The sequence below is a fragment of the Ailuropoda melanoleuca genome, chromosome 16, assembly GCF_002007445.2.
Source record: "Ailuropoda melanoleuca isolate Jingjing chromosome 16, ASM200744v2, whole genome shotgun sequence".
Classification (NCBI taxonomy): Eukaryota; Metazoa; Chordata; class Mammalia; order Carnivora; family Ursidae; genus Ailuropoda; species Ailuropoda melanoleuca.
The window spans coordinates 45,988,642-46,012,013 of NC_048233.1; the positions used below are offsets into that span (position 1 = coordinate 45,988,642).

The window sequence follows — 23,372 nt, forward strand, 5'->3', positions numbered from 1 at the left end:
ATGTTCACTTGCCAGCCACACCCAGAGCTCATTTCCACGGAGGCCACCACTTGGGAGTGCAAGTCGATGTGGTGCTTTTTAAGCAGCATTGAGCCACCGCAAAAATAAATGACTGGCTGTTCAGGATTCATAAGAAAGATACCGACATGAAGGTCCAAGAGCTGCAGAGAATGAAACGAGGAGAGGAAAGTTCACTCAGTTGGCGCACAAAGAGGGAAGCAAGCGAGGGGCAGAAGCCGAAGCACGTCCTGGGGCTCCTGGCCTCCGTGGCCCCTCCATCTCCCACACACTCCACTGTTGCTCCCTCCACTCTGGAAGGGCACTCTGCCCTCAGGACTTGGTTCAGAACCACATGGGGGCCCTTACTCATGTTGCATTGCAGTTTCCCCTCCCGCCCCCAACTAAAGCATCCTCTCAGCACTTACTGAATGCTTCTCCCGTGGCTGGCCCTGTGCTGGGCTCTACGGACCCCTAAAGGTAACTTCCCTTTAGGAACCTACTGACCCTAGAAGAGAAGTAATTCTTTATCTTTGTATCCATAGCCCCTAGCCCAGCACCTGGCTCGAGATGCCCATATATGTTCAGGAAGGAAAATGCTAGTAGGAGTGCCATTTCCACCCTAGCTGTCCTGGGTTGCTCATTGTACCCATACTTTCCATGTAATTAGGCAATACACCAGATCAAGTCTGTGGTCTCCCCAAGGCTGTCGTGAGGGCCGAGGTGTATGGATGCACAGGAGTATACACGTGCACAATGGCTTAGAGTTTATCAACTCCCAGGCTGGCACACCCATACCACATTCTGCTTAAGTAGGAGTAGGTCTCCTTTAAGACCAAGGGAATGGTTCTGGTTCTCAATATAAAGACATAACAGGACATAGCATGGCAAAAGACAAAGAACAATGATGTATTTTTCCCCAGGGACCCTCTGCACCTGTGCGGTGTTTAAATTCCCATGACTTACTCGAGACCTCCACCAATTTTTCGGTTCAGATTGCTTTGACTGCCCAAAGCCAGCCAATGGTGCATCCATCTCCCTCCCCGTTTACTAGTAATTGGAGGGCAGCTGAATCACGTGCTTGGCTGAACAATGAATAAATGTCCAGGAGCCATTTGCTTGGCCGCCTTCCAATTCTGCAGAGACTATAAAACTGACTAAAACAAAGACTCTGGTGGAAACTCTAAGACTCGTAAAGACTATAGATCTCCCTGTCAGTCCCCATCACAACACCAGCCTCTAAGTTCCTTTTTCTGGCTTTGCTCCAAGGGCCGGATTTCAGACCCTGGTGACTAAATCGTTGTGTCAAGTAGAGGGGAATGTGTTGAGACCCTGACAGTCTGCTGAGGCCACCATGGGCTGGCTCCCATGTTTCCCTGATGCTTTATATTATGGCTGCTGAAACAAGTATCCTTTTAGTTAGAAGTAATAAAACTCTAGTTTAAGGGCTGGGATGGAAAGGTTTGGAATTTTGCATTTTCTTTTGGCAATCTCACATAGAAGAAAAGTGAACCCATATGTCATACCCAAGGGTGAATATTAAGAACAGAACTTGTCCCCTGAACCAAGAAAGCTGCAGAATAATGGTCCCCCCAAAGATGACCATAGCCCAATCTCTTGAATCTGTGAATATGTGACCTTACATAGCAAAAGGAAATTAAGGCTGCAGGTGGGACTTTGGTTGCTCGTCAACCCTAAAAGAGGGAGAGGATCCCAGATTGTCCAGATGGGCCTGGTGTAATCACAGAGTACTTAAAAATGGAAGAGAGAGGCAGGAGGACCAGCTCAGTAATGCAGTGTGGGAAGGATGTGGCTCCCAGCCCCCATTGCTGGCTTTGAAAATGGAGGAAGGGAGCCACAGGCCAAGGGATGCAGGTGGCCTCTGGAAGCTCGAAAAGGCAAGAAAATAGACTCTCCCCTAGAGCCTCCAGAAAGGAATGCAGCCCTCCCAGCACCTTGAGTGTAGCCCAGAGAGGCCCATGTTGGACTTAACAAAACCCCCAGAACTGTAAGGATAAGTCTGTGCTGTTTCCAGCCACCCAGGATTTGTCATTTGTTACCACAGCAATGGTGTGTGAAAACCCCCATCAGGGACCATGGAGAAACATCATTTCCAGAGCAGTTCCAGAGAAGAGCATTAAAATCATTGAGGAGACCAGTGTACTTTCAGTGACGGTTGCACTAGTGGGAAAGCAGGAACGGCCTTGCCAGGCATCCTTAAGTTAGGAGGAAGCTTTGTCTTTTCATCTCAGCTCTGGAAACAAACACGTAAGTGGTGTCCTTTCTTCCTGGAAACTTCGCTTCCCACTTGGGAATGAGTACATCTTGCACTTGTAGTGTTTTGAAGCGGTCTTTGTACTTGACCTTCTGCACGGATGCGTCTGGAGGGCTCAGCTACTATTGGATAAATTACTGTTGTCTCCTTGGTGATGAAGGAAACCTATGTGTCCCATAAAATCATGGCTTTCCCCCCCCGAACACTATATTTGGTTAGGAAAATAGCAAATTCAGGTTGATTTTTGTAACAGATTATTTTTACAGTAATTTTAGGTTTACAGAAAAATTGCAAAGGGGAGGACAAAGAATTCCCCTATAACCTACACCCAGTTTCCCCTCTTATTAACATCTTATATTAGTAGGGTACCTTTAAAATTCACGAACCAGTATTGATATTACTAACTAGAAGTATATAATTTTTCAGATTTCTTTAGTTTTTATCTAATGTCCTTTGTTGATCTAGGATCCCATCCAGGACACTGTATTACATTTAGTCATCGTGCCTCCTTACGCTCCTCTTGGCTGCGACTGTTTCTCAGGCTTGTTTTTGATGACCTTGACAGTTTTGAGGAAGCACTAGTCAAGCATATTTTAGGATGCCCATCTATTGAAATCTGTCTGATGTTTTTCTCCTGGGCTTATGGGTTTGGAAAGGAAAGGAAGAACGCAGAGGTAAATGCTATCTTCTCCACATCACCTCAAATGCCATGAGTTATGACTGTGATGTTGACCTTGACCACCTGGCTTAGCTAGTGTTTGTCAGGTTTCTACACTGTAAAGTTACTCTTTCCTTCCTTTCCCTATTGTACTCTTTGGAAGGAAGGCCTACGCTGAAAGGATAAAGGATCATGCTCCCCTTCTCTGAGGACACAGGATCTATGTAAATTATTTGGAATTGTACAAAGGAGATTTTTCTCCTTTTCCCCATTTAGTAATTAATCCAGTCATTTATATCAATATGGACTCATGGCTATTTATTTTGTGCTTTGGGTTATAATCCAATAATACTTTATTATTTTGCTGCTCAGACTGTTCCAGCTTCTTTCCTTTCTGGTTCCAGACTCATCTTGCAGATTCCCTTTCCAGTCCTAGCGTCAGCCATCTTTCCAACAAGCCCTGGTTCCTTTTATTGGAGAATCACTAGAAACCAAGATCAGGTGCTAGGTATGTGCCTTGCTACCGGAGTGTCATTACTTTTAGGACTGCTCGGCTAATAGAGTAAGAAACTAACCCATGTATGCACAGTTGACCCTTGAACAATGCGGGGGCCCAAGGGCACTCACCCCCTCACAATTCAGAAAATCGGTGTATGACTTTTGACCTCCCCAAAACTTAACTACTGATAGCCTATTGTTGACTGGAAGCCTTCACAGTAACATCAACAGTCAACTAACACATATTTTTTGTTCTATGTATTATGTACTGTATTCTTAACAGTAAAGTAAGATAGAGAATAGAAAATTTTATTAAGAAAACCATAAGGAAGAGAACATACATTTGCAGTACTCTAGGTATATTTATTGAAAAAAAATCCACATACAGGCACACCAGGCTGGGCTGGGATGGGGACAGGGAAGGCAGTGGTGGGCCTGGTGCCCCGAGATGGCAATGTTCTGCAGCCTAGTGGCCTCAGCTCAGCAGTGGCAGCCACCAGGCACACCTGTGGGTGTGACAGCAGCCTAGAGGCGCAACACAGCCGCTCCATCTGCCTGGAGGGGTACCACTGGCCTGGGGCCATTGGCAGCCGTGGCTACTTGTGAGTACGCCGGCCCCCAGGAGGCCAAGGGGCTGAGGTGCTATTACAGAAGAGGGGTCCCTACCCAGCCCAAGAGGGTCTGAGGCCTGCAGGCATCCTAGGGCCGCCCTGGAGCTTGAGCGACTCAGTGCAGGGGTGCCACGGGCATGGGGCTCCGAGCACAGTGCCACCCCTGCCCTCTCGACATGTGACTCCACTTCAGCTCAGCCTCCTGCCGGCCAGCCCCGGGTGCTGGACCCGACCATTCTGGTGGCGTATGCGTGACCTGCCTGCCGAGGTCTGGGGCCCCTAGGGGCTTCTGACAGGCTTGGGGGGCCTCTTCAGCTATTCAGGGGGCAGCGGATGCAACCTCTTTGATTCGGTGGGGACTGGAGTGAGCACTTGGAAATAAATGCCTAGTGGATTTTGCTGTCAACTCAAGAACCAAGTGCATAAGAGTGGAGCCATGCAGTTCAAACCTGTGTTGTTCAGGATCAGCTGTACGCCCACCGCGCAATATTTCCGTACATAATCGTCTGTATCTATATTAAGCTAAACATGAGTGCTTCCTGATATCTCCGCCTCTAATCCATTACCACCTAGATTATCCCAGGCCTTTCCCCTGCTTGTCTGTAGCCTCCCCCTCCAACAGTGAGGAACCTGGCTCCTACCATCCACCATCCGCTTACTTCATTGTTTGCTTCTGGGGCGCGTGTGTCAGAATTGTTGACCTACATCCCGTGGGAAATAACTTTATCAACTAGAGTCCATGCCCATGTGTGGTTCCTTTTGACTTGGGTTTCACAGACACCACGCGTTTCCAACAATATTAGGTCAGCACCATCCCCCTCACCCCTTCCAGTGAGATTGTCTCATACATTTGTAATTCATCTAGGTTCTATTATCACAGTCTGCATCCCACCCTTGGAGCCACCAACCACCTACATGATTTTGTTTAATTTGCTTACATTGAGGTTTACTCCCAGTGCTATAAAATTCTGTGGGCTTGATAAATGCATAAAATCACGTATATACCATTACAGTATCGTACAGAATAGTTTCACCTTCTTAAAAAAGTTCAGTACTTTGCCTGTTCGAACCTTCCATCAAACCCCTGGCAACCACTGATCTTTTTACTCTCTATAGTTTTACCTTTTCTGAATGTCATCTATTGGAATCATACATTGTGTCACCTTTTCAGACTAGCCTCTTTGACTTAGGAATTATATATTTAAAGTTCTTCCACATCTCTCCATGGCTTTATTGCTCATTTTTTAAAATCACCAAATACTGTTTCACCATATGGATATACCACCGTGGATCCATTTGCTTACTGAAGTATGTCTTGGTTGCTTCAAGTTTTTGGCAATTATGAATAAAACTGCTATAAACATGCACATGCAGGATTTTGTGTGAATGTATGTTTTCAAATCAAGTAAATACTAGGAACACAATTGCTGAATTATATGGTAAAACTACAGCTTTGTAAGAAACTATCACACGGTCTTCCAAGATGGCTGTTATCATTTTGCATTCCCACCACAATGAATGAGAGTTCTTGTGGCTTCACATCCTTGTCAGCATTTGGTGTTGCCAAGGTTTGGGGATTTTAACCATGCTAACAAATGGGGTGGCACCTCATTGTTTNTATGGTAAAACTACAGCTTTGTAAGAAACTATCACACGGTCTTCCAAGATGGCTGTTATCATTTTGCATTCCCACCACAATGAATGAGAGTTCTTGTGGCTTCACATCCTTGTCAGCATTTGGTGTTGCCAAGGTTTGGGGATTTTAACCATGCTAACAAATGGGGTGTCATTCCCTAATGACAAACGATGTTGAACCTCTTTTCATATTCTTTTTTGCCATTTGTACACCCTTTTTGGTGACATGTCTGCCCATTTTGTAATTCATTTGTTATTCCATTTTTAAAGTTTTTTGGGTGTTTTGCATATAAGCTTTTTATCCAATATATGTTTTGCAAATATTTTCTCTCAGTCTATGGCTTGTTTTTTCATTCATTTTTAACAATCTCTTTTGCAGAGTAGAAATTTTAATAAAATCCAGCTTATCAATTTTTCTTTCATGGATTGTCCTTCATGTTGTATGTTGAAAGTCACTGCCAAACCCTGCATCACATGGGTTTTTTCTTGTATTTTTTTCTAGAAATTTTATAGTATTGTATTTTATTCTTAGGCCTGTGATCATTTTGAGTTAAATTTTGCAGAAAGTGTATGATTTGTGTCCAGATTTGTTTTTTACATGTAGATGTCCAGTTGTTCTCATACCATATGTTGATAAGGCTATCCATTCTGCATTGAATTGCCTTTGCTCCCTTGTCAAACATCAATTGAATGTGTTTGTGTGGGTCTATTTCTGGGTTCTTTGTTCTGTTCCAGTGACCTATGCATCCACTCTTTTGCCAATGCCACACTGTATTGATTACTGTAGCTTTATTGTAAGTCTTAAAGTTTGGTAGTGTCAGTCCTCCAACTTTGTCATTTTTCTTCTATGTTGTGTTGGCTACTCTGGGTCTTTTGTCCCTCTGTGTGAACTTGAGAATCAGTTTGTTGATAACCACAAGTAGCTTGCTGTGATTTTGAGCGGGTTTGCATTTAATCTATGGAGGAAGTTGGGAAGAATTGACACCTTAACAATATCAAGTCTTCTAATTCATGAATACTGAATCTCTCTTCACTTATCTAAATCTTCTTTGATTTCTTATATCAGAGTTTTATCATTTTCTACATATCAATTCTATAGGTATTTTGTTAGATTTATACCTAAGTATTGCATTTTTTGATGCTACTGTAAGTAATTTTGTTTTTAATTTCAAATTGCAATCATTCATTGCTGGCATAAAGGAAGGCAGTTGATTTGCATATTTATTTACCTTGTATCTGCAACCTTGCTATAATTGCTTACTAGTTCTAAGAGTTTGGAGTTTTTTGTTCTGTTTGTTTTGGTCAGTTAGTTGGGATTATCTACATAGATAACCGTGTTATCTGCAAAGATAGTTTTATTTCCTTGCTCCCAATTTCTATACCTTTTATTTCCTTTTCTTGTGTTGTGGTACTAACTAAACATACTAAATTTAGTATGATTTTGAATAGGCATGGTGAGAGGGGACATCTTTGCCTCGTTCCCAGTCTTAGGGGGAAAGCATTCGGATTCTCACCATTAAGTATGGTGTTAGCTATAGTGTTTTGATTGATGTTCCTCCAGGTTGATTTTTCACGTAGACAGAAATTGCTGGGGCTTGCTGACCAGACCGTTATCAAGTTGTCTTGCTGCCAAGAACGTCTATGGGGGCCCTTGCTGCATTTAGGAATTAAGGGAGCTTTAGTAACTTTCCAAAGGACCAGAGATTAATCATCAGGACTCCTGATAAAGATCTAGAGCGGCCCAAATATCTCACTGGCGCCCACTTGCACTGAAGGAGAAAGAGCATCCCAGCTATTCTCGTGCTCCCTTGGTATGTTTGGTTTGGTGTGGTTTGGTTGCTGTTTTCTCTGTAGACCAGGGAGCATGGTCCAGGGAGTGCTGGGGAACAGATGAATTCATGACCCCTGACTCTCTGGACCTCACCTACCTATTTGATCCTCTGCTCCTTCCCCTCTCTTCCCCTCTGTCCCCCCTTCCCCCATTCCCAGTGCTCAGGCATAATCATCACTCTCAACACCTACCCTGTTTTTACACGCCTTGATGTTTTTTACACAAGATGTGCCTTTTGTGGGGCACCTGTGTCAAATGAAAAGTTCTATTTTTCAAAGTCCAACTCCAATTCCCCCTTTCTAGGAATCCTCCCCAGTCTTGCATCCAGAGCTACCCTCGCTCGGCCTGAGCTCCCACAGCCCTGTGGTCACGTGGCTCTCACCCCTCTGCGTAGCATCCTGCATGTTGTGTTTATGTCTGCCCCTCCCGCCGTCAGTGAGCACATTAAGGCAGATCCCTGTCAGGTCCCAGGCCTGTATTCCCAGCGCGGGCACGGGTCTGCTTCAGGAGAGGTGCCTAGCCATGTTTACTGGTTGAACGAATGAAATTACTGGCTTTGCATAAAGGGACCCTTTTGTAATTTTAGAAACCTCTGTCCATTCTTCTCTCCCTCGTTGTTTTCTCTGTGGTATTCTTTGAATCCCTGTATGTATTCTGAAGTATAAGAGATGCCTGCAGCTCCTCTGTTTCTCATGGAAAAAGGAAAGGAAAATTACCATTCATTGTAGACCTACGCTATTCTTCTATCAACTTTATAATCCTGGTGTCCTGTGTATTAATTAGGGAGTTTGAGCTCCAAGCCCCAGAAAATGCCAACTCCACAGCTTAAACAAAAAGGGAGCTTATTATATCTCTTATAACAAGACACATAAAGCTAGAGTGGCTCCAGGGATGGTGGCTTAACAGTATCAACAAGAACCCCTTTCTTCTCTGCCAAACTTAGCATATTACTTTCTTCTTTGGATTTGGGCTAGCTCACCTCGTGACTACAAAATGGCTGCAGCAAATCCAGGCATAGCATCCTGACATAATAATGATGAGAAGGATACCTTCTCTTCTTTTGGCCTCTCTTTAAAATGGAGGAAAACTATTGTTAGAAGCTTCTCGAAATTTTCTCTCACAACTTGTATCACATGGCAACATTTGAGTCAGTCACTACCAAGGGAATTGAGATTATCGTGATTAGCCTAAACCAATCAGGATCTTCCCTGGAATTTAGGAGGGAGAAGTGTACCCTGGAACAAAATGAGGGTTCTCTCAGCAAGGAAAAAAGAGTAAAATAAATATTTGCGAGGAAACCAGCAGTGTCAGCTACAACGTTGTCTTATAGAGAATTGTTTTATGCTGAATTTGGGGGAAGTTAAATCACTTATGTAAGGTCCCACCGCTGATAAAAATAGAAGTAGGATTCAAATCCAGCTCTTTTAAACTCCGGAGCCCATCCTTCTTCTGCTGCACCGCTGGACCCAGAGTCTGCCTGCGTTCCCGGAAAAGCCAAAGCCCCCTCTCTGATGGCGAGCACTTCAGGCAGGAGTCGAGGCAATCACCCTGCTTTCCCGAGCTCGACCTTCAGCTGGGCATTTAATCTGTTTATTAAGTTATGACTAATGGCACTGCGAGACACTGAGGGCTGCACATTCAGCCCTAGCTTTAGATCGTTAGAGGAGGTTCAAGGGATAAACATCATATTCCTATTCTGTGCCGAGAAAATTCAATTGCAGCTCTTTTCTCTTGCAGAGTACAGGGATTGGCGAGGGGCTTCTGCTGCGTCCTGCTTGGGTTTAATAGGAATGAAGCCTCCAGAGCAGGCGGGCTGTTTTGGGAAAGTGGCCACTAATGCGGCCCCATGGGGCGGGGGCCAGGCCTGAGGCGGGCAGTTTGCATATTCACTTTTACAAACAGTTGGCCCAGAGTCAGCAGTTAATGGGATGGGAATGATGTTCCTGTACCAAATCATTTCCTGAAAAAAAACATTTCCAATTGCAAACATATCTCAGCCTTTCTTCTAGGGTTTGTTATGTCTCTGGGAGTGAATTAAAGAGGCTGGGCAGAGGGGAGTGTTTCTGACTGGGGATTTTTCATCTGAAAACATTTTAACAATGATGTACACATAAAAAAGATCCTGTTCAGACCTTCCTTTAGGAGTCCTTGCTGCAAGTATTGTATTTCTAGCCCCATTTTGGAGGTGTAAATATCTCTATATTCACAAATTGGCTCAGGCCATGCAACAGTCTTGGAACAGATGTGGCTTTTCTCTCCTTACAAAATATAAGCACACACATGTGCACACACATGTGCACACAGGGTCAAGCCAAAATATAATTTTTTCTTTTTTTTAATCTGAGAACAAGCTAGAATCCTTCTTTGTATCCTCTACACTGCTCTGGGAAATTCTGGCTTAATTTATAACCCCTGCTGTCAAACGGTGGTCTTAACAGTATGGGTTATTCGTTTACTTAACAAACAGGGGTTTTTTTAAACAAATTTTTAAAGATTTATTTATTTTAGAGCACAGTGCGTGCATTCGAGAGGGGGGAGGGGCAGAGGGAGAGAGAGAGGGAGNGGGGGGAGGGGCAGAGGGAGAGAGAGAGGGAGAAGCAGACTCCCCACTGAGCACATGACCCTGAGATCATGACCTGAGCCAAAATCGTGATTCAGAAGCTCAACTGGCTGAGCCACCCCGGTGCCCACGTAATGTATTTACACAATTTGCACCATGTATGAGGCCCTCTTTTAAGGGCTTAACATATATTAACTCATTTAACCTTCTCGACACCCTAGGAGATAGGTAATATTATCACTCCCATTCTGCAGATGGGGAAACTGAGATGTAAGAAGTTAATGAACTTGCCCAAGGTCACGGAGCTAGTAGATGATGGATTTGAATGCAGGCACTCTGGCTCCTCTCTGGGGATCTAATAGTGAACAAAAGAGAAAAAGTGCCAGCCTTCCCACAATTTATTTTCTGGTAGGGGGGAAACAACAGACATATGAATAATTATTATTTCGGGTTGTGATGAGTGCTCTGAAGAAAATAAAACATGAGAGGGAGCAAGGGGCTAATTAGAGGGCCTTGCAGGTGTTAATAAGGAGTTGGGGCTTTATTCTGAGTGTGATGGGAAGCCATAGGAGGGCTTAAAGCAGAAGAATGTATGATGCCATTTACATCCCTCCAGATCATTCTGACTGTGCTGTGGGAAGTAGACAGGGGTGGGGAAAATGCATCAGAAAGCAGTAGACCAGTTAGAAGGTGGTTCTGGTTGTCCAGGTGAAAGATGATGGTGGCCTGAACTAGAATGGGGTGGTAGAGATGGTGAGAAGAGGTTGGTCTTGGATCCTGGTTTAGAGGTGGAGTCCACAAAACTTGCCAATGTATTAGATGCAAAACGCGAGGAAGGAGAAGGTAAGGGTGATCTTTTGGATTTTGGCTTAAACCATTGTAGAAGTGGTGGTGCCATTTACTGAAGAAAAGAACAGGGGAATGACAGTCTTGTTGAGTATTGTTACGGTGGGGGTGAGGGTGTTGTCATTTGTGGATGCACATGTTTGGATGTATACATTTGAGATCTTTATTAGTAGACAAAAGAGAAGATATCATCGTATACGCCTGGAATTCAGGGTCAGGCCTTGTCTGGAGATTTCAGTGTGGACATCATCAGCATTTGGATATATGGGGTCAACTAGGACACCACCATCCAATTGGATTTCCTGTAATGAGGGACATCATTACATCTGTGGTGTCCAGCATGGTAGCCGCTAGCCACGTGTGAGCCACTGAGTGCTTGCAATGTGATTGGTACAACTAAGAAGCCAAATGTTTAATTCACTTAAATGTGAGTAGCCACGTGTGGCTGGTAGCTACTGTGCTGACAGTGCAGGTCTGGGGTGGCGGGGAATGTGGGTAGAGAAGGTCCTGGGCAGGAGCCCGCGTCTTCACCGGCCAGTCCACCCAGCCTTGCGCCCCCATTTCAGCGTGACTTGACTTCCACTGCCCAGTGCTTGCACACTACTGCTTGTCCAGCAGCGGAAATCTTGCTTCTTTGTGAGAAACAGCCTGGAAAAGAAAGCAAACTGCCAGTCTTAGGAGGAACATTGGAAGAAATTGTAGGAGTCTCATGAAACTACAGGAGTCCATTTGTTTTTCACCAGAAAACAAACGTGATCCTATGCTTATTCGAGTCATTTTAGCCTTGAAGGTGTGGCTTCTGTTTTTCAGTTGTGTTTTATGAGGGGAATTATAGAGAGTGGTGGGTGGCTGTGAATTTGCAGATTCAAGACCATGACTGGCTGATATCCCGTATGAATGTCAAGAGCCCACAGCAAGGGGACTAAATACCAGCTTCATAATGCAAGTTGTGTCTCTTTAGGGTAGAGTGTGTTTCACTCCCTTTGTTAGGCAATCTCGTTCCCAGTCCAACTGCAAACATCAGTGAGTTTGCGAATATGAAAGAACTCTTTGTAAGTGGCTGCCTTGTGCTGAAGAGTTCTTGCAAGTATATGCTGGCAGTCAGGGAGGCCAGAGTCCATAAAAAAAAATAAACGGAAAGATGGGACGTTGCTTTTATTAAGGCTGATCTCTGCTGCCATATTAGCTCTTTGAGAGCCCTTTGGTGACCACTGCCTTTAGAGAAAATGGTCTTTTTGTGCTTAATTGGTGAAAAGTAATTATTCAAACTGGAAGTGAATAGAGGTGAGGAGATTTCAGTCACTGATTGGGGGGGTGATCCAGGGTCAGTGGTCAGCAAGTGCCCTTCACGCAGCGGTTTTGTGGTAGGATTTGTTTTTCACTGAGGCTTCATTTGGAGGGTGGTGGGTGCATGGCGGGGGGAGCAGGCTGGAAGTCTTTAGTGGCCATTGACCTCTTTTTGTTTTCCTTGAGGAAAGTGTAATTGTAGATTTCTAGGATTTGAAAACTGCAAAAAGGACTCGCAGGCCATCCATCCAGTCGAGCTCTCGACATTGAGCTGAGGAAATGGGCCTAAGTGGGGAGATGCCTGGCCTCAGGGCCCCCTACTCATGAGAGCTGAAGGGACAGGACCAGAGCCCAGAAAGAGGCCAGACTGAGGCATTCTCGAGCAGCGGCTGGAGTGGGATGGAGGGAAAAGAGAAGACAGGATGATCAGAAAAATACTTAGGGAAGCCAAATAAGGAGAGACAGTGGAGGAGGCTTGCAGCAAGGGTGGACACGGCTTACAACGTAAATGTGGCCTTGACTTGGTGACCTCATTCACCCCGTTACCGGGCACCCGCTGTGCCCCAGACAGAAAGCCCTGGAAGGAGAAGCAGGCAGGAGGCGACAGGCAGAGACCTCAGAAAGATGTGAGTGCCCACCTCACTTGCGTTTATGCTGAGAGAGGTCTGGGAGCAGGCAGAGGCCTCCCTGTTTCCCCCGAGGAAGGCGAATGAGGTGGTAGTTGGAAGAGGTGACACGAAGGGGCCTACTTGGTCCTTTTTGCGAGGAGAGGCAGGGAATCTGTTGCAAGCTGAGTTACAGCTATGAGCTAACCTCCATGGTTTTGGTGTCCGTCTCAGACACGCTTGTTACGGAGCTCCGCCCCGTCATCGGCGGGCTGCAGTGTGACCCTGCCTATCTTCTCCTTGCAGTATCAGAACTTCAGGAAGAAGGCATGAACGCCATCAACCTGCCCCTCAGCCCGATCCCCTTCGAGCTGGACCCGGAGGACACCATGCTGGGTAACTGGGTCTCTTGTTCTCTGGGTTGGCTTAATGCCTTCGAGTGGAGCCACCCCCACTGACTGCCTTTTCCTTTTAAAGAGGAGAATGAGGTGCGAACAATGGTGGACCCGAACTCCCGCAGTGACCCCAAACTGCAAGAACTGATGAAGGTAAGAAGAAATTAGGAGGGGTGTCAGCTGCCCCCCTGCCCCCGGGCTCAACAGGTGTCGGTAGACCATCTGCTCTGGGCAGGCAGCACGGGAACCACTGCACAGTGAATAGAAGGTCACGGGCAGCTCAGGGTCCCGTAGGTGGACATCTCGGATTTCACAAAAATGGCACATGGCAGCTGCCCATGAATGGTGTTGATCGTAAGTGCCAGGGAAGTGAGCGCAAATGAGCTCACGTTCGCCAGGGTCTTCAGGTTGACACAGTCTTTCCACTGCTTTTCCCAAGGACCCTCAGAGGCACCCTGCAAAGTGGGACTTCATATCATCCCCACCTACAGATGAGGAAAGGGAGTCTTAGAAAAGCCAGTGGCTTGTGTATGGTCACAGCTGAGCAGAGGAGATGGAATTCAAACAGAAGTCAATAGGAGTGAATTACATCGTGTCCATTGAGCCTGGCACAGGGGCTGGCATGTGGTTGTCCCCTGAAACATATTCAAGCCATCCCTGTGGATTCCCCATCCTGTGCTCTTCTGCTGTAGCTTCTCCAAGCTGCACTCAAAACAGCACAGAAAGGCACTGATGCCAAAGTGGTTTGTTCAAAATGCAAATCAGATCTGTCCTTTTCCTGCTCAAGCCTGGGTGCAGATTCCGATCAACCGAAGGCTGAAGCCCGTGCTCCTGAGGGTGGTATTTGGGGTCCCGTGCTCTAGCTGCCTCTTCAGCCTCAGATTGTCCCTTTAGAGTCACCACATGCTGACTAGTTACCACTGCTCAGATCCTTCTCTGTCTCCTCTAAATGATGAGCTTCTGGGGGTTAAAGACCACCTCCTTTTTCATCATTGTACCCCCAGGATCCAGCACAGAATGTGACGTGGAGCAGATGTTCATTAATGCTGGGTGGGCGGGTGATAGATGGGGGACAGCTGGATGCAGGGAAGGGTAAGGAGGGAAGCTCCTACCCACAGTAGAACAGTGTAGACAATGTGCTCTGAAGGCCCGGGCTCCCCCCAGGTGTGGAAACCCCGCCCAGCTACTGCCCCGTGATAAAGACAATCTATTCATGCTAAGTCAAAGAAGTCAAACACAAAAGTTGATGTTCTGTGTGACTCCATTTATATAAAATTATGGGTGGTTGCCTGAGGCCTGTCCTTGGTGGGGGGGCTGGGGGGACTGAGCTCCCACAAAGAGCCCAAGGGAACCTTCTTCTGCTGACGGAACAGCTCTGCATCTTGGTGGTGTACGATGACCAAAACGCACCAAACTGTATCTTTAAAATGAGTTAATTTTACTCTATATAAATAATAAACAAATGAGCTGAAAAAATTTAAAATGAAAGGCAATGGACTTGAGCAAAGCTTCAGCTTCCTCAACTGAAAAATGAAACAAATGATCCCTCCCTCTCATGGGTGTTGTGCAGAGTAACTAAACGGATGCCCGTGGAATGGCTCCGCTCAGTGCTTGATGCCGAGGGCCTTCAAGCTGTAATGACAGCTGCTAAGAGAGAGCCGAGAGAGGAGACAGCACTGGCCCCACGGAGAGGTGGCTTGGGGCCAGGAGAACAGTCCCATAGAGGGGGATGGACAGGAGTTTGGTTCCTGTGTCTGTCCACGGTCAGCAATGCAACCTTGGCAAATATGTTCACTTTTGTGCTCGATCTCCCCCCCCACCGAACATAGGGGTGATAGTAACACCTGGCCAAATGTCATAATGGGGGGAGAGCTTTATGTATTCATAAGATGCACCTTTAATGAACATTTGGCCCTTGCCATATGTGATTCTTTTCTGCTACCTAAAGTGGGAGGTCTTTTCCTCCTCCATTTTAGAGGTGGGCCATCAGAGGCTCAGAGCAGAAACCAGCCTGTCTCGGATTCCTAGATCATGGAGGTACACGCAGAGGCACACAAATCAGTTAGTGGGTCACTAACCCCAGACTGTGTAACTCCAAAGCACGTACCATTGCCTGGTACAAGCTATACACCCAAACACTGTGTGAATGTCGCTTGTTGGGGTAACGTGCCCAAAGATATCAACAGGGACCACACCAGCACTAGAAGGCCCTTACAGCTCACCCACTTTGTGTCCATGTACTGACTCACATGGACGGTTCTGCTGCTTTCCAAATCTGAGTTCGTTTAGATTTTAAATATCCGGGATAAGAAAGCTGATCAATAAGAAAATACCCATGACTCTTCCCTTATTCGGTGTCTCTTCCTGTAGGTATTAATTGACTGGATTAATGATGTGCTTGTCGGAGAAAGAATCATCGTGAAAGACCTGGCTGAAGATTTATACGACGGACAAGTCCTGCAGAAGCTCTTTGGTGAGAAGGGGATGGCGTGTTGCGGTGGAGAGCTTTGACTGGCAGGTAGAGGGGTCCCGGACTCCTACTTAGGAGCTGTTCTCCATTACGGCAGCTCATGTGCCGTAGCCCAGGACGGTGCAGAGTGTGGGATGACGGACCAGTGGAGCCTTCAGATGGCCTCCGGAAGCTGTTTTACGGGAATGAATTGCGGAGGGAGTTCAATGACCAGATGGGGCTGCCCCCCCAAGCAGTCTAAGGTCATCAGCTGGGTAGATGGAGAGACTCCACTGTATACCGGAAAACATGTCTTATGCCCTCTAGAAAATTGTGCGTGTGTGGCCTCTGTCACCTATGGGCATGCGCGTGCATGTATCTGTGTGTATGTGTGTGTGTGTGTGTGTGTGTCCCTCAGTGTCTCTCTCTCTAGATCAGGTGCACGTGTATGGGAGCCTGTGCCTCTGTGATGTTTGGCCTCTGCGTGTCTAGGTGTGTGGTCTTTGGCAGGTGTGTGCCCATTCACAGTGTTCCTATGGAAATAGAGGCCTCCGGGGAAAGAAAGGCGAATTCGGGGTGATCTTAAGTGTTGAAAGGCCAAATTCAGCCTGAATGAATTCGGACTTTTCCTCAACTGTTCCCCATTTTCCCTCTCATCCAAACCTCTGCTCCAAGTTGTAGCCTTTCATTCCTAGCTGCCCACCCAGCTGTGCGCACCTCACGCTGAGCTCATCTTCTTTTCCAAAGATGTTTCTTGCCCTCTTTCTTGTTTTGTTTTGTTTTTTTAAGATTTTGTTTATTTATTTGACAGAGAGGGGGGCAGCCAGAGAGAGAGGGAACACAAGCAGGGGGGAGCGGGAGAGGAAGAAGCAGGTTCCCAACAGATGCTTAACGACTAAGCCACCCAGGCGCCCAGATTGCCCTCTTTCTTGTGACGCCCAGATAGGTGGGGGGGCCTCCAGGGCTCGTTTCTTTTGCCCACATTGTCCCTGCATCCACCCTCCCTGCCACTTTCACTCATCTGAACTCCTAAAGCAGCTTCCGGCCTCACCTGTGTGCCGCCCAGCTCACTGCCCCCGCCCAGCGGAGGAACCTTCTCAAAACTCAAGGCTAGTCTTCCCAGTTCTTGCTCTCCCGGAGCTCCCGATGCATATTTACGGGCTGCGGCAGGGCCCTGTAGCGCCGCATTCAGACGGTTCCTCAAGCGACCCCCGGCTGTCTTTTCAGCCTCAGCTCCAGACAGGCTCACACGCGTGGCTTGTGCAACATTAAGGGCTTCGGGTTGTGCCTGACACACCATGAATGCCCCATCCGTGTCTTTCATCCTTTTCATGAGTACTGGTTTTATTATTGTTGTGAACACCATTGCTACATCATTCCGCACGCTGTGCCTGTGAACATCTCTATGCTCCGCCCATGCTGTTCCTCCGGCCTTGGGCCTTTCCTCTCTCCGGCAGGGCAAACCAGTTCACCTTCCAGTCTCGGGGTTCCGTGGAGCACACCTGCTCTCGTACCTCCGACAATCACATCTAGAAGTGATGGTCACGCACCCTCTGTGTTTCCCCGGATGTACACACGCATACATACAGATGTGTACAGAATATACATGCCCTTTATTCTACGGCATTCCATGTTGCTTGTAGCTGTCGAGGGAAATGTCCATGGGCTCCTCAAAGTCAAGGACACCACATCGTACTCGTGTATCCAGGCGTCTCCAGTACCAGCAGTTTGCCTCCATGTGTGGCCGGGCACTTAATCCGTGTGTATTGAATGAATGAATGATATAAAATCTAGTCATTTCTAGGAAGCTAAACTGATTTGGTACTCAAACATCAATATTAGCAAGTGTTAATATTTAAAGGCTTGTAAATGCAACTGAACACAGAGAGGAAAAGGCTTTGGCACATGTCTGCGTAGAAAAGCCGAGAGCCTCAACTGAGCGTCTCTTTCAGTGACTGCAGCTTTTAACTCCCCCAGCAAATTTCCTGGCGGGATCTGAAAGTGTCTTGAAATGCTCTTTGTGGAACTTTCAAGGCAAGGGTGGAATGTGGCCACGAAGCGATGGAACATGGTCATGAGGTAATCTTGCCTCTGCACGTGGTTCCAGAACTGCCCAGCTTCATGTCCATGGAGCCCCGAGTCCGGCTCAGAGCAATCACATTTGATTATTTCAGACCTCAGCCTTCCTGTTGACAAAATCATGCTGCTTTTGTCAACCCAAGTTTAGACCCTTTGTAGGTAGATGGCTGGGTACGCGTATTAAAAAGCTACAGGCAGGATAGCCGGGTGGAGAGAACCAACTTGCAGGTAAAAATATGCATCAGGAGCTCGTGGGAGGAGTCAGTCTGGAGATAGAGTTTGGGATGACCCCTCCAACCTCGACTTCCCCTCTGTTTTTCTATCTTCCTCTTTCCAAGCAAAGTTTCTCAAAAGAATATTTGGCACTGTATCTGCTTCCCCACCACTCATCATTCCCCCTGAGGGACAAGCTGGGTCCCACCCCAAACTCTCCACCAGCTTTACCTTCTGCGGTCATCAGTGTCGATTCTGATGACCTCCTATGCTGTGGCCTCGGACACTACTGAACATCTTGTCCCCTTTCGCCAGTGCAGGGTCTCCTGGGATCCCATGCCCTCCTGGTTCTTTTCTGCTTCCCACACACCCCAGTTGCCCTGACTTCCACATACACTTTTCATCTCTGTGTAATGGTGGGACTCCTCAGTCTTCCATGCATGGCCCCCCCCCCCTCTCTGTTTCTCTCACATCTCCTTCCTGGGTGTTTCACTTACTTCTGCTTTCTTTTTTTTTTTTAATGTTTTTTTATTATGTTAGTCACCATACAGTACATCCCTGGTTTCTGATGCAAAGTTCGATGATTGATTAGTTGCATATAACACTCAGTGCACCATGCAATACGTGCCCTCCTTACCACCCATCACCTGCTTTCCAGCCATCGCCTCTCTGCGGGTCACTCTCGGAAGCTGTAAGCCGCTCCTCTGCCTTCCGGGCATGCCCACCTGGGTGTCAGCCAGGCACCCTGGAACCAACCTGCCCCAAACTGAGCTGCTTCTCTCCCCGCTCCCCACCAAAGCCACTCTGCTTTCTGGAGGGATGAATGGTGTCACGACCACACAGCCAGTTGCTCAGATTAAAAACCGAGGCGTCCTCCTCTCTTGCTCCTTCGCTTTCATCCTCATATTCTGTCAGTCACAAATGGTGACAACCAGACTTCCGGGTGTAATGTGTCAAAGCATCCCATTTCTCAACCAGGTAGGGTACCACTTCCTGTGTGCTAGGCTGGTGGAACTTGCCCCACAACTTTCCAGCCCTGGTAGCCCCCTGAGAGCTTCCAGATCCCCTTTATATTTTACTCTTTGTCTTAACACTTCATAGGCCATTTGTCAGTGGGTTTTTTGGTTTTTTTCTACTTTTCTTTTGAACTAATTTTAGAGTTAGAGTTGCAGAGAGGGTGCAGGGTTCCTGAGCCCCGGCACAGCTCCCGCGCACGCTCACATCTTACCCGACCGCAGTACAAGGACCAAAACTAGGAAATCAACCTCAGCATGATGTTTAAGTTACAGAATTTATTTGGATTTCACCAGTTTTTTACATCATGTCCTTTTTCAGCTCTAGAATCTAATCCAGGATCGCACACCGCTTTCACTCATCCCCTCCAACCTGTGGCAGTCTTTGCCTTCCCTGTATTTCGTGACCTTGACACTTTTGAAAAAGAAATGATTAGTTATTTTGTAGAATGGCTCCCAACTTGGGTGTGTCTGATGTTTTTTGAGGATTAGATGAAGGTTACATATTTTGGGGAAGAATACCACAGACGTGATGGGTCCTTCTCAGTGTATCGTATCAGGGAGTATGTGATGTTAGTATGGCTTAACCCTGATCACTTCGCAGTTACTATTTTTCTCTTAGTAATTCATGGATTTAGGGGTGGGGGAGATAATTTAAGATTATGCAAATATCATTTTTCCTTAAATTTTCCCCACTGATTTTAATTAGCGGAGCGTATTTGCCTGATTGTGGTGGTCTAGTGAAGATTTTCTATTTTCTTCATTCATTCATTTTTTTAGAGAGAACGCATGCTTGTGGGAGAGTGGGGAAGTGAGGGTCAGAGAGGGAGAGAGAATCTTAAGCAGGCTCCACACACACCGTGGAGCCTAATGCAGGGCTTGATCCAATGACCCTGTGATCATGATCTGAGTCGAAATCAAGAGTTGGTTATTTGACTGAGCGACCCAGACACCCCCATTCCTTCCACATTTATTAATTGGAATCCTGCTGTAAGGAAAAGTCCTTGTTCTCCATTTACTTATTTATTCAGTATTTGTATCAGTGTGGACACGAGGGTATTTATTTTATACTTTGGTTTATAATCCAGTACTACCATTGTCCTCCCCCCACCCCCCATGCCTCCAGCTTTGACTGTTGGGAGCTCTTTCAGGTTGGCTCCTGGCTACTTTGGACATGCCACCCCATGTTTTTTGTTCTTAGCACTTCCTTACTCTCTGGCATCATGAGATGTTCCAGACTCGACTTACGTTATACTTACTCTGGCCCTGGAATCAGCCATTTCTCCACAGAGCTCTGATTTCTTTTATTAGGGAATGGAATTTAGTGATCAATATCTGGGCATATGAGAGAGTGTTTTTAACTCGCTATCTGTAGCACACATAAACACCTCTACGTAGGCACAGTACTATGATCTGGTAGTACGAAGATGAGTCAGACATGATCATTTCCAGAAATCCACTTTCAAATTGTCCTGGGGCTGGGTATGGGAGTTGGAGGGGGCTGAGGTCGGGATTAGGAAACTAACTATGAAACACTGGCACTTAGAGGAAAATGGAAATGCCACAGGGACCTCTGGGAGTCCAGATGTGCCAGGCGAGTCACATCTTAGGAGCAGGATGTGGAATCCAGGGAACCAGGTTGATGACCTCACGGGGCAAGGACTCAGAACCCAGACATGACCAAGATCTGGAGGCAAGAATCTCTCGGCAAAAAACTGTGCGTTTTACGGTCTCGGCGAAAGCCCAAGTGAGCATCCCTGAGATGTCAGGCAGACCCTTGAGAGCAGCACGGGCTGGGAGTTCTCTGACCACAAGCTCTGTGAAGGCAGTGTCATCCCTGGGCCTCCCCTGCACAGCCAGCTGTCCTTGCTCAGAAGCACTATCTGCTCTAGTTGCCTTTCTCAGAGCCCCCAGGCGTGTCTGGGAGGTTGTCCTGCCAACCTTCCCCCAGTCCTGTCTGAGCTGCCTAAGCCAGCCGTCTCTGTTCCCTGGGGCTTGCCCTGGCAGCAGTTCCAAGGTTAGGTTTTCCTGAAAGCAGGTGCTGGAACAGGGACAGGAGTGGAGGAAGTGTATATGAGAGATGATCTCGGAAAGTGAATAATCAGGTGGGGAATATAAGAGGGGAAGAGAGAGGCCCGTTTGAGGGTGCATTCATAAGGATGGCGGCTCTGTTTGCACCCAGCGCTCTGTCCTGCGGTGTTCCCTCTGAGAGACCAGGTGACCACACACCTCAAGTCATCCATCCCAGGACAGGACATCACCTGGTGGGTGAGGGCTGCCTGGGTAAGAATTAAGAGCCTCCAGGTTGTGCTCCTGCCAGAGAAGCTCTTGGGCAGAGCAGGAGAGCTTTAGGGCCGGAGATGGAAACTGACGGCACGCTCGGCACCATCCACAGGTGAGCCAGGGAGCTCCGGGAAGGGGCATCCACAGCATCCGGGAAGGTGAGCGGGTACACGTTCTGCCTTAGGGGCTGCTCCTCCTGGCCTGGCTGTTTCTCTGTAGCCTTGGTGTTGCTACCGGAGAAAATGCAGATGCCGGGCCTGCCTCTGTATGACGCCACCCCCACGTCTCTCACACCAACAGCTCTGGCCCTTCCACACCTCAGGACAACAGCTTGCTGTATTTGCATCCCCAACAGCTAGGCGGTAGATAGGACCGAGAGAGACGGGAGATGAAGGATTCTAGAAAAATGCCTGCACGAGATAATCATTTCATGTGAACATAAGCTTTCCTGACTTGGGAGAGCTCTGTGAGTTTCCTTAGGGTCTGTTTTATTTAACTGATTCTTATCTTTAAACGCATGCACGCCCTCGTCTGTTTTGAGGGATGAAAGTCGTAAGGCTCTTCCTTTTGGTTTTCCCAATAGCATATGCCCGAAACAGGAGATCTTCTTCCAGCATGAGATGGAGCAGGGTCTCTTGGGCATAAAGGTTGTGCAGGAGGGCTTTCTGTTTGATTTTAGGATATGTGTTTGTGCCTTAGTCCCTGATAGACCCTAGAGAGGACATCTTACGCTGACCTTAGTCTTGTCAATTAATAGTCATTAAGTACAACCATTTCGTTTGCTACATGCTAACTGCTGAGTTTAGGGATATAGAAGTAAATATGTTGCAATATAACATAGGATGTAACACAGTGCCTAGTAGTATAAAGGGCTGTGGATATGGAGTAGTTTAGGAAAGGTGCCATGAAAGGGGGGATTTTGAATGGGGCCTTTTGGAAGGAGAATTTCAACCAGGTACAGAAGGAAAAGACCATTTTACCAGCACATGTTGCTGGTAAGGCCCTGTTGATTTCAGTGTGAGTGCAGGGAGAGTGTTGCCCAGACAAGGAGTATGTGGGTAGGTGAACATCAAGATTGGTTGTGTGCGACGTGTGCTGACACAGATGACACCCTGGATGTGATGCAGTGAAAAGGGCACTTCGCTTCTGTGGTCTCCCTCCCCAAAACCCATAACCTCAGTCTAACCATGAGAAAGACATGGGGAAAACCCAGTGCTCCTCAAAACCGTCAAGGGCATGAAGAACAAGGAAAGTCTGGAAACCTAGAACAGAATAGAGACACTAAAGGTGACAATGATGAGAAGGTGTGAACAGAGAAAGGACATTAGGGAAAAACTAGTGAAACCCAATGTATGGAGTTAATAGTCCTGTACCAATGTCAGTTCCGGAGTTGTGACAAATGTACTATTGTATTGTAAGATGTTAATAATGGGTGAAACTGGATTCAGGATATGCAGGAATTGTCTGAACTATAATTTCCGCTTTTCTAGAAATCTAAAAACCACTCTAAAATGAGGGCATTAAGGAGGGCACGTGATGTGATGAGTACTGGTATTATATGCACTACATCTGAAACTAATGATGTACTCTATGTTGGCTTATTGAATTTAATTTTTTTTTAAAAAATTTGAAGAGGAAGAGCCTGCATTATAGAGAACCTTGAACAAAGAGTTTTAGACTACGTCGGGTGGGTGACGGTGGTAACTGCCGATGGCTTGTGAGCCAAGTGACATGATCAGAAATGGGGCTTTGAAGATGACCTCGGAGCAGTAGAGGAAGTGAAGAAAGCACCAGCAAAGCACCTCCTTGTGAGGTGGTGACGTTGTCACACTAGTGGGGGAGCTGTACAGATGGGGAAAGCTTCAAGAAAACCTCGCGATGAAAGGAATCAGCAGCTGAGGGAAACCGGTGGATGTTGAATGGGGATGACCCCTGAATCCCAGGAGGAGCAACATCTTGAAGGGTTTGATCATATTGGTTTTGACACTCGCTTCCCCACACCCCAAAGTCCGCAGGTGACGCAGAAGCTGTGCCAAGACTGAAAGAGGAATGAAGAGAAGGACAGAACTAGGTTCCAGTCTTGGTTCTACCACTGAAGCATTTCTCTGCAGCTCAGATCACTCTTTTGTAAAACCGG

The 23,372-nt window shown here is 46.8% G+C and overlaps 1 protein-coding gene across 1 annotated transcript in view; it reads left to right on the plus strand.

Moving 5' to 3' along the window:
- The window catches only part of PARVA (parvin alpha), a 160,753-nt gene that overhangs the window by 85,326 nt on the left and 52,055 nt on the right, over positions 1–23,372 (plus strand). Inside the window, exons 2-4 of the mRNA XM_034646606.1 lie at positions 13,110–13,199; positions 13,281–13,351; positions 15,569–15,671. Of these exons, the coding sequence (XP_034502497.1) occupies positions 13,110–13,199; positions 13,281–13,351; positions 15,569–15,671 (264 nt within the window). The remainder of the gene's footprint in view (positions 1–13,109; positions 13,200–13,280; positions 13,352–15,568; positions 15,672–23,372) is intronic.